Genomic DNA, 18,746 nt, shown 5'->3' on the forward strand with positions numbered 1-18,746 from the left:
GGTGATGGCAGTTTTCTCTATTCAGTCACGCAAGGACTCCAGCCTTCCCTTGGGCCTGGGGAAGTGGAGGCCCAAATTCTCCTCTGCCTTAGGAAACTGCTTGTCTTCTACCTCTGGAGGGAAAGCACTAGCCACAGATTATAGAGCCATTTGTAGTTTCAATAATGGTTTATAGCACCTTCAACACTGCCTGCAGCAAAAGATGGCATCCCATATGCATTTTGTTGTATTAGCAGTTCACAAAGTCTTTTCCCCCCTAAGATAATAACTTCCAAACACACGTAATGAAATCTGTGTCAAAAAGTCTCCTGGTAGTGCTAATTATAACATTCATTTTAAACATTAAGAAAAAAAGTCGTACATCAGCCAGTGCTGTTATTTGTCCTCCCTGTTACTCAAGTACAAAGGAGAAAATGAATAATGCCATTTAATATGTTATGCTACAATAGGATAAGCCATTTGATACCTTTACTTCAGTATCTTTAAATAGTGCTAATTCATATTTGGTGATTGTTGAATATGAGCTACATTTTATTTTTCTTCCTTTATTGTAAACATTAAAGCCTTATATAAGACTTTACCTAAAATGACCAGGAAAAAAAAAGATAGAGGGAACAGAACACAAGGAAAGACTAAGAGTGTGGGTGTGACAGGGAGACTAAGCTTTTGTAGGACCTGAATTTTGGGGAAAACAAAGAAAGAAACAAAGAAATTAAGACCAAGCGAATAAGGCAGCAGGTGTGGAAGAAAGAAGTCACAGGGAGATGTTTAGAATAATGAACAGTTTGTTTTGATGACTGAGATGAAGTAATCCTTTAAGAAAATGGACTAAGTCTGCAACAACCACATCTGTAGTACTGTGCAAAAGAAACTGTAGAATCAGTTTCTTTTGTGATCAGGATCAGAAAATAATTTGTTTCTTTTCACTTTGTAAATAATTAAACTTGGTAAGCAACTCCATCTCATTATACACCAATGTGACACAGTTGCTGAAACAGCTGACTCAGTAATGGCTAAACTCCTATACAGAAAGGTTAAATAAACAATGTTTCTTCAGATTCGTGGTTTTCTTTATTGCAATTAGCGTGCCAAGTTTCACAACTGTATCTCAAATCACTGTGCTTAGTAAGCATTTATTCACCTGTTGTGCTCAGGGCACAGTTAAACACAATACCTGCTTCTCCAGTAATGTTTGCCTTTGATATATGTCCATTTTGCTGGTCATTGGGTTTCTACAAAGGAAGGACAGTTTTGTAAATTAAAAATGGCACAAGGAAAAAGAAGTGAAATGTGTCCAATATTTACACGTGTTAAGTAGCAGCACTGACCTTATCTACAGCTTCTACACGCCTAGTTCTCTTCATGATCTCCTCAAGCCTCTACAATGAAATGTAAAGGGGTAAAATAATGTTTGCTGGCATCAATTTAAAAATCTCTCTCCCAAACCACAACTGCTTGTCATTTATCAGTTGCATCTGTTTATTGCAAAAAGATGAATTATTTATTACTTTTGGCAATATTCCCTCCACTTTCACATCAGGCTACGCAGCTGAGGACCGCAGCTTTTCTGAGGGCACGTTTATATCATAGGTAACTTTCCACAGTGGAGGTGGGAGCCAACTGCTAAGACAAAATGAATTACCGTTTCTCTGCATGTGCCAAGTTACCTTCTTCCTTTCCAAGCGCTCTTGCTCTTCTCTTTGGAAATGCTTTTCACGTTCTAATCGAATTCGCTCTGCCTCTTCCCGTAGACGAGCTTCCTCTTCTTTCTGAGTTGATGGTAAAAGAAAAATCAGCAAGGAATAATTTACTATTTACGGACAGATTTACACTGATATCTGCTTAACTACGCATATTTGCAACACCCTGAAAAGACACTTTTGGGGTTGATAAGTAACCAGCAATCTTTTCAGACTGAATTGCACGCTTCTTGATTAATCTCCATGTTTTGCATAGCATTAAGAGATGTGTAACTAAACAATGGACATCATACTTGGTTCTGTGCCTGTTCTGGGACATGTAAGCATGAAAGCACACCAGCTGACAAATAAGGAATACATTTCCTAACCCTCAGCACTAACATAGCAGCCAGGAAAGTATTAAAAAGATTCGTTTTTTGAGTGGTGGATGGTTTTGAGAGTCAAACAAAAGCAGTAGAATGTTTTATTTGGCCAACAGAGTCATCACTTAGTGAGACCAAGGACACATAGCCACAGGTACATTCGCACAAACTTTCCTTTCCTGCTTTTTTAATTAAATGTAAAACTTGCCTGGAACATACTGTAGAGAGGTTGCTCCCTGACAGTGACAGTGTCAACTACTACAATAGTTCATTTGTTACAGCTGTAACATCCAAAAAACATTTGGCCATGCATTATGTCTGAGTGCTAAACTGGGGATGTACCTCAGTTTAGCATTTCAAAGAAAGAAGCACGTCTTCTGAAAAAGAAAACTGCAGTTTCTAAGCTATATTCACTGACGCAATCCGTTAAACATTTATTTTCAGAAGCATACATTTAATTATATACCAGAAGAAAAAAACCCTAATGTCTACGAGGCAGATTGAAGTGCTGAATTTTGGGGGTGAGAAAGCACAGGCAACAAGTAAAAGCACATGCAAGAAGAATCCTATCCAAAGTGCTTACCACAGCCTCTCCTGAAGTCAGTCACCAATATTATGCCCACCAAAACTGAGAGCACTAGAAAAATTGTATTTTGATTTATTTACTCTTATGTCTTTTGAGTAGCTGCTCTGATTTCAGGAGGACTGCACCAGGTAAAGGTTCTCCTTGGCTTGATTAAAGTGATCAAAACCTAACCCCTTCCCACTAGCCCAGCACAAAAGCGACATTGGCCATAGGATTAGAACTCAGCAGTGCTATGTCTCCAACACTCTGAATAGTTAATTATCTTGGCATCTAGACTTTCTATAACTGTGGGGACAAAGTTCTGTGGTATAATACCATTCATTAAAATTCCCCAATACAACTCTATTGGTTTTTTCCATCACAATTTATCAGGAATAAGAAAAGATTTGTTCTAAATAAATAAATTCTACAGGGAAAAAAAAAAAACAAAACAAAACAAAAAAAAACCAAACCAAAATTCAACTCCCTACCACATGTTTTGTCAAGAAGAAATATCTTTACTCTTTGAACCACTCTATGGAATGAAATCTGCCACAACCCTATTCACTTCACATATAGCATTTAAATTTTAGATATCCCTTTTATCTAGGTGCTGCATAAGAGGTCTTGTTTCATCCACTTTGCTGCCAACCAGACTGGCACACAAATTCCAGGAGGGGAGCATACTTGTTTCTGAATGCGCTCCATCTCTTCTTTCTCCTTCTGTTCTCTCTCTTCTGCCTGTCGGCGCAGCCGTTCTTCCTTTTCCCGCTCCTCCTCTGCATCCTTTCGTTTTTTCTCCGCGTCCTGTCTGCGAGCTTCTTCTTCTTCTCGGCGAGCTCTTTCTTCAGCTATCCTCTGTGACAGCTCCTCCTTCTTTTGCCTGCAATCACAAAACAATCAAGAAACATAAGTAAAGGAGGGAAAAACCCCAAACCACCAGATTCCTGACCCAAGACACCAGCACTGCAGAACAGCTGGATAAAGGTTGCACTGCTGTCTCGTTTTATAAGAGCATCAAAACACCTGAACTGGGTCGAGCCAAGTTGTCTGTTCTGCTTCCAGCTTCAAAGATGAAGCCCCGTGGAACATGAAAACTTTGCAAGACAACACCACCACTTCTCCAGCATATGCCTGGCTTCCACTGGTCTATGACTCGGGTACTTTCTGAATCGGAAACAGTATCATTGACTTTAATACATCCTGCAAAACACTTCTTTCTGTAATTTCACTTAATCATACTTTGAAATAGTATACATTTTTGGCACCCATCTTATCCTGTGGCAACGACTCCTGAATTTTGAAAAAGCATACAATTCTGCTGATTTTTAACGTTCCTCCTAACCTCACTTAATGCCCCTTCATCCTTGTATTATGGGAGTCAGTAACTTTTCCCCTTCACTTTTGATGTTACCCAAATTATTCCGGACTTTGTAGCTCATCATATCTCCACTCAGTAGTAGAGGGCAGATGGTCTTCCCAGCCGAAGAATCCTCACTGGTTTGGTAGATTTTCATGTGAGAGTTGTTCTATACTTGTGATCTTCTTTGACGTTTGTCTTCACTTATTTTCCTAGTTTTACTGATTTTATTATCTCAAAAAATATAAAACTCAACATTCAAGATGTGGATTCACCTTGGATAGTTCAGAATGACATTTTCATTTTGTTCTCCTCTTTTAGTAACTCATAAGAGTTCATTTATTCTGTTGACCATTGACTCAGCTGATACTTTCATATACTCAATTCCAAACAAGACCTGTTCCCTCAGAAATAATTAGCCTAGAGACCACTACCACATGAGTTGTTAGGATTATTTCCCTATATGCATTCCTTTATGCTTAGCAATATTGCAATTCAGCTTCCATTTTATGTCTCAGCAATATAAGATACGTCTCAAAACTCTTTACAACTGCTTTATACCACTGAAGACCAGCATTATCTCACTGGCCACAACTCTTTTCAAGTTAATTTATGAAGGCACTGAACAGAGACTGAAAACTCCTTTCACTGTGAAAGCAGATTGTTCTTTACCTTTTGTTTTCAATCTTTCAGCCTTAGTATTTATTTACCATATTACTCTTACGGCACAGCAGCTTATTTTCTTTGAAACCCTTTTTGAGAGGGACCATGTTGTGAGCCTTTTAAAAGCCAGGCTATTTTAACTGGCCCTGCCTTGTTCCTATGTTCAGCAATGTTGCTAAAGAACTCCAACAAAATCCAGAGGCATGGCATCCCTCTACAAAGGCACTCAACTTGTGTCATAGCCAGAGTCATAAGTATCCAGACGGGCTACTCATTTGCTAGTAGAAAACGAGATGCAACATCAATTCCTCTCCAAAACCGTTGAGGGTCTTGATTTCAAATGAGAAAACAAAGACCTTTAAGTCACAGCCGTTGGACACCTAAGGAGACATTGTCCCACATTGTCACAGCTGTGCAGAGTTTCCTAGCTAGAATAAATAAGTATAGCTTTGTTAATCTCTGAGGAAATAATGAATCACTACAGCAAGGATCTGCTCTCTCCTCTTGTCCTATTTTAAAGCACTATTTGGGATAAGTTTTAACCTTACAGATCTGCTTAGGTATATATTGTGCCTATGAAAAACCCCAACAGGAAAATTCTTTTTCAGGGTGGGGGAACCAAACTCGTGTCTCCTGCACTTCAGTACTGTGCTTCATATATCGTAACAACAGAATATACACAAGAAGCTGCTAGGAGGCTGCTAAAAACATGTCTTCTCCACTGCAGAGGTCTAGAATCACCTTTCAAGTTCTTCTCTCTCTCTCCTTTCTTGCTCCTCCCGTTCCCGCTGCTCACGGGCAAGACGCCTCTTCTCAGTCAGCAGCCTTGCTGCTTCTTCAGGGTCAGTTGTACCTGCAGAGGTCTTGGTGGGGGCTGGCGGTGGAGAAAGAGCTGGCAGAGCAGGAGGTAGGGATGGGCTGGCTGCTGAAACAGATGGGAAGGAAAACTAGTTTGTACAGACACAGTAGCCAAGATGACACTTTTTTGAAAGGAACAGAAAATAGCTTCAAATACTCTGTAAAGTATTTTCAAGCTTACATGGTTTTATAAATTATTCCAAGGAGAAAGAAGTTTCTAGATGCTAGAGGTTCATATTCCCTTAAGAAATTTGTTCTTACAGGGTATGTGAAAGCAGCTGCAGTTGAAAGGTTAAGCCAACTTTTCTGTTAGAAGAATAAATGCCAACAACAGCTCAAGACGAGTTATGCTGACTCAGCAAGTCCCCACCATCACATTTCTTAAGTTTGCCCAATTCTGTTCAGAGAGCAGAAATAAAACATTGTGGTATTGTATTTTCTTCTGTCTGATAGTCTACATCTGAAGAGCAGAGCCAGACTTTTTGGTGACAGGCCAATCACTTTTGGTGACTTGGTGATCTCAAACATCAACTGTCTGAAGTGATCTGCAATGAGGGTAGGACACAAACTATCATCAGTTTTGCAGTTACTCCAACCTGAGGCAACTCCTGTGACCAGAACACAGCTTCTTAACAAGCTTTGCCACTATTGGTGAACTAAGGCGTGTGTTCAAATCTTAACAGTGCCTTCATATAAATTCTTTACCCAGTACCAGCCTTGGCCACCTGGTAGAGAAGGTGTCACAGGTTTGTCTTCTCAAGTAAAACACTAGTGCACATGTCTGGAAGTTTGCCTGGCATTCTCTAGCACAGGTATAGAGCACTTCAACAGCATTTTTTCTCTAGAGGCCAGGGACCGTTACCAACACACCACCTAACTGAAGGAAGCATTCCCAGGGTAATCACTTCTGGTAATGCAGACAAACATGGATAGGGAAGACTTTGAACTTGCAATGGGATTAGATTCTGATCCTGGGAAGATACATGTAAAATAAGTTATCAGGAACAGCCAGGCAATGATTTTAAATCTACATTTCTAACTATCCTTTGGGATGTCATAGCATTTTCCTCACCTCATTAACAATTTCAAGACTGGTTTCCTCCCTGATTCCCCCCTCCTACACCTTGTCAAATACACAATTTCAGCTGTTTTCTCTGTGCTGAATGCTCACATCTGTGACCTCTCTGCTCTCATCTTCTATCAAGTAAAAACTCTGCAGGTCTTTCTATAACTGCTTCAGGGCTTTCATCCTGAATTCAAACGATAAATGTACACCAGTAATTTAAAGAGTGGCAGGACCTGTTCTCTAGCTCTGAGGTGAGCTGGCACACTTCAGCCTCAGCCAGAACAGCATACTTTCACATTACCAAAACAGGTAATGTGAATGTTCCACCCCTAGGGAACAGTCCAGGCCTGGGCTAACCTCCAAGATGTAGCTGGGAACTCAGAAAACTCTGGGATGGTCAAATATAAAAAGTTACATAATTTGATTACTCTCAAGCTTGAGAGCCTTTTAGAGCTGTGGTCTTAGTAGCCTTGGCGACAGAAGGTAAGAAAATGTGGGGCTGTAATTACAATCTGGATCAGAAATATACCAGAAAGCCTGGTTGTAATAGTCAAACAGTATAAATGACAGAGTTCTTGTACCTCGCCCCTTTGTAATTTACTAACACAGATCAAGGCGGGGCTGTCACTCCTGAAGGGAGCACACCTTTGTGCTGCTTGGGGCTCACTCCTTGCCTCAGGTGCTGAAGCTGGCAGTGTAACAAGTAGCCTGCTTAATGCACACCTGCCCTGCTGTGAGAAAAGAGGAAAACAGCTTGCACAGGCACACCCAAAATACCTTTAAAACTTCATTGGTATTAGTAAAGTCATGTGAGATTTGCCTGCAAAAGCTTGAATAGCTCCATGAGTGATCACTACCTGCTGACCTCCAGGCTCCTATAACTACAGTGCTAGCAGGTAGCTGAGCCAGACAGGTTAAAGGCCAGTTCAGGTAACTGGCAGAAATCAGCTACATTCACCTGCGACACAGACCTAGGAGAATCAGCAATGGCCCTGTAGCCCCAAATGCTGTATTTGTCCCTCTCTAGATTCTTGCATTCTACCAGTGGCTAAGTTGTGGCAGTTTGGGACTCCATCTGCAGAACAAAGCCTGTCCTCCAACCTCACATGTAAAATGCTTAGCCTGAGGTCTCAGTCTTTGGTCCTACCCACCACTTCCTCTGGCTTTGGCAAAAGACATCCAATGTGAAGTGCTGCTCACCACTTTGACCTACAGTAGCCTTCTCTTTTGCCTCTCTCTACTACATGTTTCTCTGCTGTGAATACAAACTACTTCACTTCTGAATATCTTTATCACACATAACCTGTTTCCTAAGTGACCTGTTACTAAGCAACCTTGTCACAAACTCAAATATTGACTGACTTTGCAAAGAAGTTGGGACTCTCTTCCTCCGGAGCTAAACTGTCAAACAAGCATGACAATGTTTCTCTGGTCTGCACCTTGTACTGGGGAACTACAGCTTGTAAACATTTGCTAAGTTATCTCAGTGGTAACCCTGAAATCCTCTTAAAAAGGAAGCTTTCTTCTTAAAAGGAAGCACGCAAAAGGTTATCAGAAGAGCAGTGAAAGCCCACGCTAACATGGCAATTATATCTTCTTTACATGCCCACGGACAACAGATGCATCCCTTTATTACTGTAAATCTCTAAGCTTTCTGTGGGGTTGCACCTTGTGTGGTAGGACCTGTGTATCAGACTGGAACTACTGTAATGGAACTTACTAACACAAGAAATCAATTCACATCAGGTCTTCTTGCAGAAGAACAATCCCCAGCTACACATCCTGCAGTTAAATGCAGGATTATTAATACTTAAAAGTGTTTTCTGAAGGACAATCACAGGGGAATCTATGAATTTTAAATTCAGAATCCTAAGTAACTTGTCCGTGGAGTCACAATGGCCATTCTATCCCATCCACAAGACAGCCAGCTTATGCCGTATTTACCATGGACTAAAACGTCTGCTAGAACAAACCTACATTTTTCATTTTCAGATTTACCTTTTGCCTTTCCTACACTTTATAATCATTATTTTATTTATATGTACATCCTTTTCTGCCTTGCTGCTTTCCATGGTTGGTGTGGTTTGGTGTGGGGTTTTTTGGTTTGCTGTGTAATTTTTTTAAAATAACTTATTTTCCCTGAAAAATTCTGTCTATTCCTCTTTGCTCTTGTCCTTGGTTCTCCTCTGCATTCTACTTTATCCTGCTAATATCTCCCATGATGTGGTACTCTTGCAACATTATAGGTAAGCTGGTAGTGTTATCAGCACAACTGTACTGAGTGCCTAGCAGAGCTGGACATTCTCACTGCTCACCTTGTGCAGTGGCTTTCTGTACCATTAGTCTTCAGATCATCATTATTCTACTTCAACAGTTTTAAAAGAAGCTGTACCATGATGTGAGTGACAAAAGTATGGTCCAAAAGGGCAGAGGACTGTGAAGCCACACTGTGCAATGCAGGCCTACCTGGTTTTTGATTGTTACAAACAGCAGGGCTTCAACCTCTTTACACTTTCATCAATGAACGTATATCATAGAATCACAGAATGGTTTGGGTTGGAAGGTACCTTAAAAATCATCTAGTTCCAATCCCCCTGCTGCGGGCAGGGACACCCTCCACTAGACCACGTTGCCCATATCTGGAGGAACGTTCTGAAGAATTTAGATTAACACTTGACAGAAAACTACTGAAAGCCACATTGTTTCAGAGAAAGGGAGAGAAGAACATAAGAGACTCTCAGACATTCCTTATCCTAAAGGAGAATCTCTCCTTACCTTGAGCAAGCTCTGCCTGGACAGTGAGTTCTTCCCGACTTGCAGATTCTCCAGCACCTGCTGAAGTTCCTTTACTGTCTTCTGTCTTCTCCTCATTGGCCTTTTCAGCTTCCTTTTCTGTTTTTTTCTTCTCACTCTCTGATTTCACCTCTTTTTTGACTGGCCGGATGTTGCCAGGAGAAGGAGGACGAGCCTGAGAAGATGAAACTTTGGAGGAACCAGGTGGGGAATTTATCTGCTTGGGTGTGCCAGGCAAAAAAGGCAAAGACTTTGACGCGTGCCTGTGTAACCACAAAGAATGACAATTGCTATCAGACATACCCTGCTGGACACCACCTATATATCACCTCTACAACTACAATAGCTGAAAATAAAACAACTTCTCTATTTCTCTGCTATCAAGCAGGACTGCTGGAGCAACCGATTAGCTTTCACGCAGAATGCTTCTCTTTGCAACTCCCCAGATGTGTAAGCACTGAGCCCAGTCAAGAGGGAAGAAACCAGGTAACTTCCTCCTCCTTCCCCTTCATCAAAACAGTAGTAGTATTTTTCTAAAAGCAGGACTGACTTTCTTTGTTGCAGAGAGAAAACATCTACATCACCAAATAAGTTTGTGCTGTTTCACATTTAATTAATAGAACAATCAGAGCTGCCCATAGCTCCACCTCCAGCTAAGTGTGTACTTGGCTTACCAAACTGGAGAGGGAGCTGGTGATCTAGCTTTAGGGTTGGAAGAAAAATGACCTCCTTTAAAGCTGGCTGAGAAGCTGGATGACAAATGGTCTCTCTCCTTTTCTTTTTTGTCAGTCTATAGTTCAGCAAACAAAAAGACAAAGTCAAGCCAGAGTTCACATGGCTAAAGAAAGCAAAGCAAGCTCAGTTAAGGCTGAGGGGCTGGGGGGCTCAGAAAAAGCAGTGCTGAGTCAGTAGTTTCTACAGCCTGTTCAACAAGTTCATTAATATACCTCCTGTAATGTGCCACCATCTTTGTCAGTAAATATGCATTTGACAACAGGAATCCTTAACCATGCTTTCTACTGTCTTAAGACATAATGGGCTAATTTGCAGAGGCTTACTTTTACACAGGTGAAAAATTACCTTTTAAGGTTTGATCTTTGCTGATTGCCACACAGTACCTTCCACTACTCCCCATAAACTCTGGATTTCACTTGAAGAAAGAGCAAAACACTCCCCCCCCCCCGCCCAAGGCTCACACTTAGTCACAGTCCCTACAGAGCACAAACTTTTTGCTTTCATGCTTATATGTGAACACCACAGATGGCCTCAAATGCCTCGAATGTGGTACAACAGTTATCCTGTTTGGTTTTTTTCTTGGATGACTCCACAGCATATACATTTTTGCCATTGATTCTTATAGAGAGTAGCAATTTCCTCTTTTTTCTTCTTTATTTCTCATCTCAGGATTTTATTTTTGTAAATATTTCTGTATATATTTCTGGTTTGTATTAATAGAACCACTGGTTTAAAGGAATATATCAGAATTGAAACAACTATATACTTCCTCCATTTCACTATAGATGAAAAACTTCAGGTTTTTGGAATAATGAGCTTGGACTCTGGTAGTCTGAAGAATGGGAATACTGGAGAGTACGCTGAGCTGCCACTCAGCTAACACAATGCAGAGGGGCTGCTACTCACCACCTTGGCTGGGGCTTAAGCGCAACCCCTGCAGCATGTGTACTGTGCTGCCTTAGAACCTCACTAGCTGAGAGCTCCGCAGTGCTCAACTCCTGAACTGAAAACCAAGTTAACAAGTGGAAAAGAAAAACTGAAGACAAGTGCATAAGCACATAACCCTTTATTTTCATAAATCCAAGAGGGGTTTTTTTTGTCATTATGGTCAAAATGAGTTATTTTAAATTGCCAAAAACATAGCTTAATTTTAGCAATAGATGGTCTTGATCCTGAAGTCATTACTCAAGAGTAATTAGCCAGTTCTTTGGCAGCATAATTTACCAGATATCTGCTGATTAATATGATGATAATCACCTGAGTTATCAAAGCATACATAGCCAGAATAAACACATTAAAATGAAGAACAATTTTGGTTCACTAGCAATAACTCTGTATACTGGATCTACTTCATTAGTCTTGAAAATACCGCTCAGGTTATTTAAAACAGCTCTTAACTCAGTCATTTTCTATTAACAATGTCTTTACATTGTCTCCTCCACCAAAACGTATCAACCTTTCTTCTTTTTAATTAAAAAAAGAAAAAAACCACAACAAAACAACCCCCCCAAAACCCCAAACCAAACCCCAACACACTTGCAATGAGAAAGACCCAAGAGGTGCTAAACTGATTGCAGTGTACTATGCACATACTATGAGACTTCTCTACAGATACATCTCAACGCTGTGCCTTAATTTAAACATCAATATACTACCACCTGCCTGAAAGATTACGTACTGGGTATGATTCATGAGACTTTCATTAACACTGCTTCCAACAAAGATGTCAATAGCAGCACTGCCTCTTGATATTTTGTCCATCAGGCCAAATGAAAATGCAAGCACCTCTTACACAACCATTTGCAGAGATGACTTCATTCTTCTCATGCTCTAAAACAAACTCAGGCTGTAGAGTACAAGGAAAATATAACTGCTCAGGTTCAGCAAATGATATCCAACTGGAGCTGACTGCATCCCATTGGCTTGAAGCACAGTCAACATGAATTTGGTTTGCCTGTATTACACTCTTCTGATTTTCCCTGAAAGCTCAGATCAGTCACAGTACTGCTACCAAATCATTCAGAATGAGCAATGATCTGTGGAAAGCCTCGCTTACAAACCCTGCTCTTAAGCCAAGTCTTCCTTCTCAACAAGGTAAAGTTTACTAGCCTGGTCTCCCAAGAAAGTAAAGCTGAAGTGACAGTGCTTAAGTATATGGACACGTGTGAGTGCATGACTTCCCCCCTTTATCCCAGAGGCTCAGATGAATTTGCTAGAGGCCTCAGAAGACACGAAGTTCTACATGCTTTTTGAAATCAGATTGCTGGGAAAACCAGATTTCCCACTGAGGGAAAAGCTGCAACACCAGCTTAGGCCTTAAAAGGCAGTAAAGAATCCACCTGAGAAGAGGGCACACACTCTGACTGCCGCTGTGCCTCATGAGAAGCTAAGGTAGCCACTCTGCCAGCACAGGTGTTTTTCAGCACGGATTCTTTGGTGCACAATCGTAATATGCCACCACATAACAATATTTCAGTTAAAACCCAGCCAACTATGAAACAAATTGGAGGGGGTGGGGACAGCACAGAGGAGAGGATCAGACTTAGTTGAGTATCCATGCAACTATTCCTGTCCTAACAAGCAATGCAGTCAGGTGGTCATGGCATGAGACACTAGCTTACATACAACTGGCATGCTTACCCCAGCATGATGTGGTGTTCTCCTGCGTCCAACAGCATCAGTAGAGGCATAAAGTTTTGCTCGGTCTCCTGTATTCCTACAGTTCATGGCCTTGTAGGACAGAGGACTGATGGGGCTGCAAGATGCTGAACGGGGACAAATGGGGATAACTACGGTGTTGGTTGGTTTTGTTATTTATTAATTTTAATTAGAGAGCAGCATTAGAGAATTGACAGAGGAAAGCCAGCAGGAACAGAAACAACCGAGAAAGACAGAAAAGAAAGAAGGTATTAATACATAGAGGAATGACTAATTCTCAAGTCAGAACCAACATTTGATACATTAGCTTGGCCACACATATAGTAATGATACAATTACAATAGGCACTCATGTACTTGTCCATTTGTAAACTAATAATTTATTTTAAATAAATTAAGAAGTATGCCACATAACTGGGTAGTAGAAAGTAACAATGTTTTTCTGTTTAGTTTTTTATACAACTGGTGGTTCTGAAAAAGCAATGGACATAATGACTGGTCTGACTGACTAGCTTAGTATATACATTGACATAAGTTTCAATTACATTCAGAACAGAAAACTATCAAACTAAAATCAGAATGCCTATTAATTGTTCTTGGAAGTGGACAAAAATAAAAGGAGACATACACACAAAGATCAAAACACATGAACAATACAAAACAGTTTCACCTAGGAAATCAATGAAATTGCTGTCTACAATTTTTAGCAAGTGATGTGTTTTTAACAGTCTCTTTTTTAGGAATATTTGAAATCCATCCATTTAAGAACTTTTATTATTTCTTGATAATACTAGAATAACAGCTGGCTCAAATACATTCTCGACAGCAAACTGTTTTATACATTACAAAAAGCATGCTAACAACAACAAATCAACTTGGAAATTAATATTTGAGTAACCAGGATGGCCATTTTTGTTGGCTTGCATAAGGACAAAGACTATTACCAAAAGATCTCCTGCCAATGGCAGTTTATCAGATATACAGTCTTCTGATTACATATTCAAAGAGAATTGTAACACTGCAAAACGTATCACGGGGAACTTCCTGCAGCAAAGTATTCTTGAACTTTCTCTTGATTTAACTGAAGACGACGACTAGGGAAAACTATGTTATTACTGCAGAGTTTTATTTGTCTGGTCTTGTTTGTCTTTCCCGGTTATTTAATATAGTCTTAGAATAATTATTATTCAGCATGTTACTTGAAGAAAAACTAGAGCTTCTACATGGTATCTTCCCTATCCCTTTTTTTTTTTTTTTTTTGTAAAAAAAGTAAAAGAGAATTACATCCTCAGTTTCCTTGGTAATAAAATATCCAACATTTCTTGCCTCTAGATCCCTCTCTGAGCACACCTGAAGGAATGCAGTTCCACATACAGTTAATTCTTCCAGTCTTACAATAGTACAGCTGCTGTTACAGGAAGAGCTCATAGACTTAACAGTACTAAAGCTGCAAATTCTCCTGCACTGAGAGATTAACATTATGAATAAAGCAAGTCTCATGTAAGCATTATAGCAACCAGCACTCATGCTTGTGTTACCATTTATAGGGATTTAAGTTTAATGAGGTATTATAAGGTGACTGACTTAAAAAATAAATAAAAATCAAGAAACAAGAAAACAGGGGGTTTTGTTTGTAGGGTTTTTTGGTTGAGTGTATCTAAACCAGATAGGAGGCAGTGGCAAAACATATGTTTTAAACAACTTATAACGTATGCAGTTCCCACCCTTTGTGAATCAATTCTCTTGTTGCATGCCAATTACCTGAAGTTACCACCAAGGATGACATCATAAGTATTAAAAGGCAAGCAGTTCATTTTCATTTGTGATGTTGCCAAACAATGCTTTAGGAAGCACTCCCAGTGAATCCTGTACCAACAGGATTACATCTATTCAGAGGAGCTTTTGGAGAGTTATTTTAAACATGTTTTGGTTTTGGAGGGTTATTTTAAAAAAATCCAGACATAGTCTTATGCTGGATGTCCCTAATAGCTCACTTAAAATTTAAGAACATGAATCCATATTTAATTTGATTTTGATCTTTTGCATTGTAATTTATCTTTACAGCCAAAGGGCAGGGTAATTTTCTAGGGAATAATGACAGGCTGGGATGAGCTGAGTGCTCAGAGCACAGCTGTGAGCCATTACCACCACCTGATCATTAATCTCCAGGAAGCATCCCGCATGAAGGGGCTGCAGTTATTGCTCTAGAGAATAATACCTGGAAAACAATGAGCAGATGGATTATTCTTCTGGGTGGTACAGTTCCAGATAGCATAGGGAAGGCATTTCAGGGAATTACCTCAGACTGATGACTGACAAATCAGTCATTCCTGCTATTTGCAATCTTTGTCAATATTCTACTCAGTTTAGAGCTTATTGTGCAGTATAAACAATAGCAGTCACCAAAAAAAATAAATCTTCAAGCTTGCTCCAGTAAAGTAACCACTTATAAAATTGAGACACTGCTTTCTCAACTATTCCCTAATGAGGAGCTGATTTTCCAATATCCTGCTTGGAAGACGGCATTAAGTATTCTTTTTAAAAGCTGTTGTTTGTGAAGAGTGAAAAGGAATTATCTACTTGTTCATTCCACTGTTTGCAGAATATCATCCACGTTTTTGCTCCTACAGTGCTACCCCTGTGGAAATGTACTGCAGCCTAATTAGTTATAAGAGTTCTTAAATGAAAGCTTCTTTAAAAGTAATCTTAGTAGATCTCTATTCCTTCTTACCTTCTACGTCATTTAATTAGAATAAAAATCCTGTCCATTTCAGACAGGAAAGACCTACCTAGGCTTAAAAATTCAGCATGTGCAGCAACATACTATTGTAACGGTTAAGCCCCCAGTGCATGATCATAAAATATCATATGATTAAAGAAGAGGCAGCCGTCACCTGCCTAAAATACATGATAAGCAAGTATGCCCTGCTTGTCTTTGGAATACAGTTTTGCCTGGGTTTTAAGTTACCACCTAGCAACATTTTCACATTTCTCCATGTTAATTTTCTCCTCAGTAAGTACAACAGAGAGCTGTTCTGAGGTTGGCAGAAAACTTTACAATTGTTATAACTTCACTAAACCTCCACATTTAATTTCATATGTATTAAATCCATTGCAACTTGGGCCTATCTTTCTACAAGTCTAACTTGTAGAAGTAACTAACTTGAACTTTGTTCAATGTGTGAAATGCCCTGGTGGAGAGTGAAACTATTTTTTGCAGCAAGCAGCTCACAGCCTTAGCAGTGAGTGTGCTGAATCAGCTCTTTGCAACATTGTGCACATTTCATTAAACAGCCATGGACAGCAAGACATTGTTAACCTGCGTGTGTTGTATTCATTTATTGCATTGATCAAGAGGCAAGAGAAATTAAGAAAGAGGTGGTAGGAGAAAGAGCCATAGCAAACAACTGTACAAACAAGCTTTCGTGCTGTTGCGCAATGTAACATTCAAGCTCATTATGGGATGCTACCATACACTCATAATTAGATCAGTAACTTTACAACATCCCACAGGGAAGCTGGAAAAATAAGTGGCTGAGCCACGAAGCCTCTGTTCTTATAGGTTTACCTGCATCTCCAGACAATGCAGCTGTGCTTTTACTTCGGGCCAGGAATGAGTGAGTGGGCGTCAGAAGCCTGCTAACGATGCTGCTCTCCCATGGACTGAGCTGTAGACGGCGAGCTGAACATGCACCACACAAGCAAGATGTTAGATCAAACACTTTACAAAGAACTACCTGTTGCAAAAGTAGAAGTATTATTTCCTCACTACTACATACCATGAAAATCTTGAAATTGTCCTTCAGAGATCAGAAGCGTACAATCATTCAGTGTTTTGCATTTTATTCTTACTCCATTTTAGTAGAGGAATTCCTACAGGAACACATATATCTGAACATTTCTGTTACTGCCTGTGGCATTATGGCAAATTCTTATCAAATTAATACTGATATTTTGCACATATGCCACAGTCCCTATTAGGAATGATAGGATAACGTTCGTACTAGGAGAGCAGTCGCCACTCCTAAATATAGATGACAGATATTTGTGTCCCAGTCTCTCTCTACACATAAGGTATATAGTCTTCTAGTCACAAAAAAGACCAATTAATAAAACACCTTCTGAAGTCTGCCAGCCTAGCTAGAAAAAGCAAAGAAGGTTGCTTACTACTATAGAGAGAATTGTGTCAAAGAAAGAGGTTTTATCAAAGCATTGCAAAAGGATACAATGCACCTCAACTGCAGATACCAAGCTCAGCAGCTACGGTTGTCTCAGTAGCAGAGGAAGCCACAGAATACAGTCAGTACACTTGATCATTAATTCTCTGTCAAAAAAATCCTGCTAATGATAATTTTCACTTTAGAACAGTAACAAGAGCCAACTTTTTGCACTGTTAGTCTGTTTAGAAAACACACTACACTCTGACCTGGTTGCCATAGCTCACTCATCATGCTTTTCCCAATATTGCCTAATGCAAATTTAGCTTGTCAATATATTCCTTTTGCCTTGTAAAATTTCTTTATTTCTTTTAAAAAAATATTATTTAAACATTGATCATGGTGAAATAGTCACCAAAAGAGCCCTATAAATTACTTTTGAAATTGAACTAGATGTTTCTTTGATACTCTAATGCAACAAATTTTATTGTAATGAGCATCACAAAACAAAACGTTCAACTAGTTCCCATAGTAGTTCATTATAATAAGCTTAGACCATAACAATAATCTTGATGTTGCAAGTGAAATCAGGTCTTCTTACATCTCAGCATTCATTGACTTGACTTTGGTGTTTATGGCAACAAAACTGCAGCTTGAATTTATGAGGCTCAGTCTCTAAAACATTCATTGGAGTGACTGGCTGTAATAAACTTGAGATTAATTTGCATTTTTAAAGGTAGAGATCCATCACTTTTAATAGCCATAAACTCTGAATCTGTCTTTAATCTACTCCACGCTGAGCCCCATGAAAAGAGGGGCCGATCTCAATCTCATCCTATGAAAACATAATTGCCTAATCTTCCCTCAGTGCTGTTTTTCACTTCTCAAATTGCTCCCCTAAATTCTGCTAACTCAATAAGGGGCATTACTATAGAAATATAGGACTCTCAAACACAGCAGGCTCTCTGAATAAGTGTCCTTACACAATGTACTACTGCCAGAGCTCTTTGTGATTAATGGTTCCATTCTGCATTGGTACACATTATACAGAGACACAAAATACCCTACGGAGACCTCCATTACAGCACACACATTATCATTAAGCTTGTAATTTAACAATGAAGAAAAATCTACCATTAAGCTGGATGCAATAATGGTAAAATCTCTGCTTCCCTTCTTCTCCAGGCACCATGCTCAGTATGATCACTGTTTAAAGCTACTGTTTCAAGACAACAGATTCTTGAAACAGAATGGTCTCAGGCTTTACTAGGTGAGGCTCACAGACATGAGCATGGATGAGTCTGGAGAAACTCTTCTACTGTAGTTTTAACACAAAGATCGTACAACTTCAAAAAGCAATCCCTGAAATTTTAGGCCAATAAATCAGTACTATGTATACTATTGATTTCCTGGAGTTCATCTGTACAGCTGCAAACCGCTAATAAGTAAATGTCACAACATAATATGGCCCTGTGGGGCAGCAGCAGACCTTACATGTGAGGCCCCAGAGATGAAGTAGCCTCAAGAGGACACAGCTAAGAGATCGATGACTTAGAACACTAAATTGCCATGTCTCACCTATCACTTGCCCTAAAGGTGAGTATGGTTTAATTCTCTTTTCTCTTTGCCCCTAACACAGGGGAGCATATATCCACATCACCTACTGGAAGCAATTGTGTGCCCACAGCATCCAACTCAGAGTGCTGAAGCAGTGTTTGGGAGTGAGCTAGCTGATGCACACCAACACTGAGGTAAGAGAGACCAACAAAAAGTTGGTAACAGGCCTGATTCAGAGGTGCCAAAATAATTTTAGCCAGGAACTTGAAGTCT

The 18,746-nt window shown here is 39.7% G+C and overlaps 1 protein-coding gene across 8 annotated transcripts in view; it reads right to left on the reverse strand.

Annotated features, from left to right (window-relative positions):
* The window catches only part of MAP7 (microtubule associated protein 7), a 121,454-nt gene that overhangs the window by 10,171 nt on the left and 92,537 nt on the right, over nt 1-18,746 (reverse strand). For 4 of the 8 annotated variants that reach the window (XM_075748201.1, XM_075748204.1, XM_075748198.1 and 1 more), the window contains 9 exons: nt 16,328-16,441; nt 12,743-12,891; nt 10,042-10,157; nt 9,350-9,630; nt 5,392-5,575; nt 3,315-3,510; nt 1,668-1,769; nt 1,329-1,379; nt 1,175-1,232 (listed from right to left, as the gene is read on the reverse strand). In XM_075748201.1, the coding sequence (XP_075604316.1) occupies nt 1,175-1,232; nt 1,329-1,379; nt 1,668-1,769; nt 3,315-3,510; nt 5,392-5,575; nt 9,350-9,630; nt 10,042-10,157; nt 12,743-12,891; nt 16,328-16,441 (1,251 nt within the window). The remainder of the gene's footprint in view (nt 1-1,174; nt 1,233-1,328; nt 1,380-1,667; nt 1,770-3,314; nt 3,511-5,391; nt 5,576-9,349; nt 9,631-10,041; nt 10,158-12,742; nt 12,892-16,327; nt 16,442-18,746) is intronic. The other 4 variants (XM_075748202.1, XM_075748196.1, XM_075748197.1 and 1 more) reach the window with 2 other exon arrangements.

This window comes from Balearica regulorum, chromosome 3 (genome assembly GCF_011004875.1).
Source record: "Balearica regulorum gibbericeps isolate bBalReg1 chromosome 3, bBalReg1.pri, whole genome shotgun sequence".
Lineage (NCBI taxonomy): Eukaryota > Metazoa > Chordata > Aves > Gruiformes > Gruidae > Balearica > Balearica regulorum.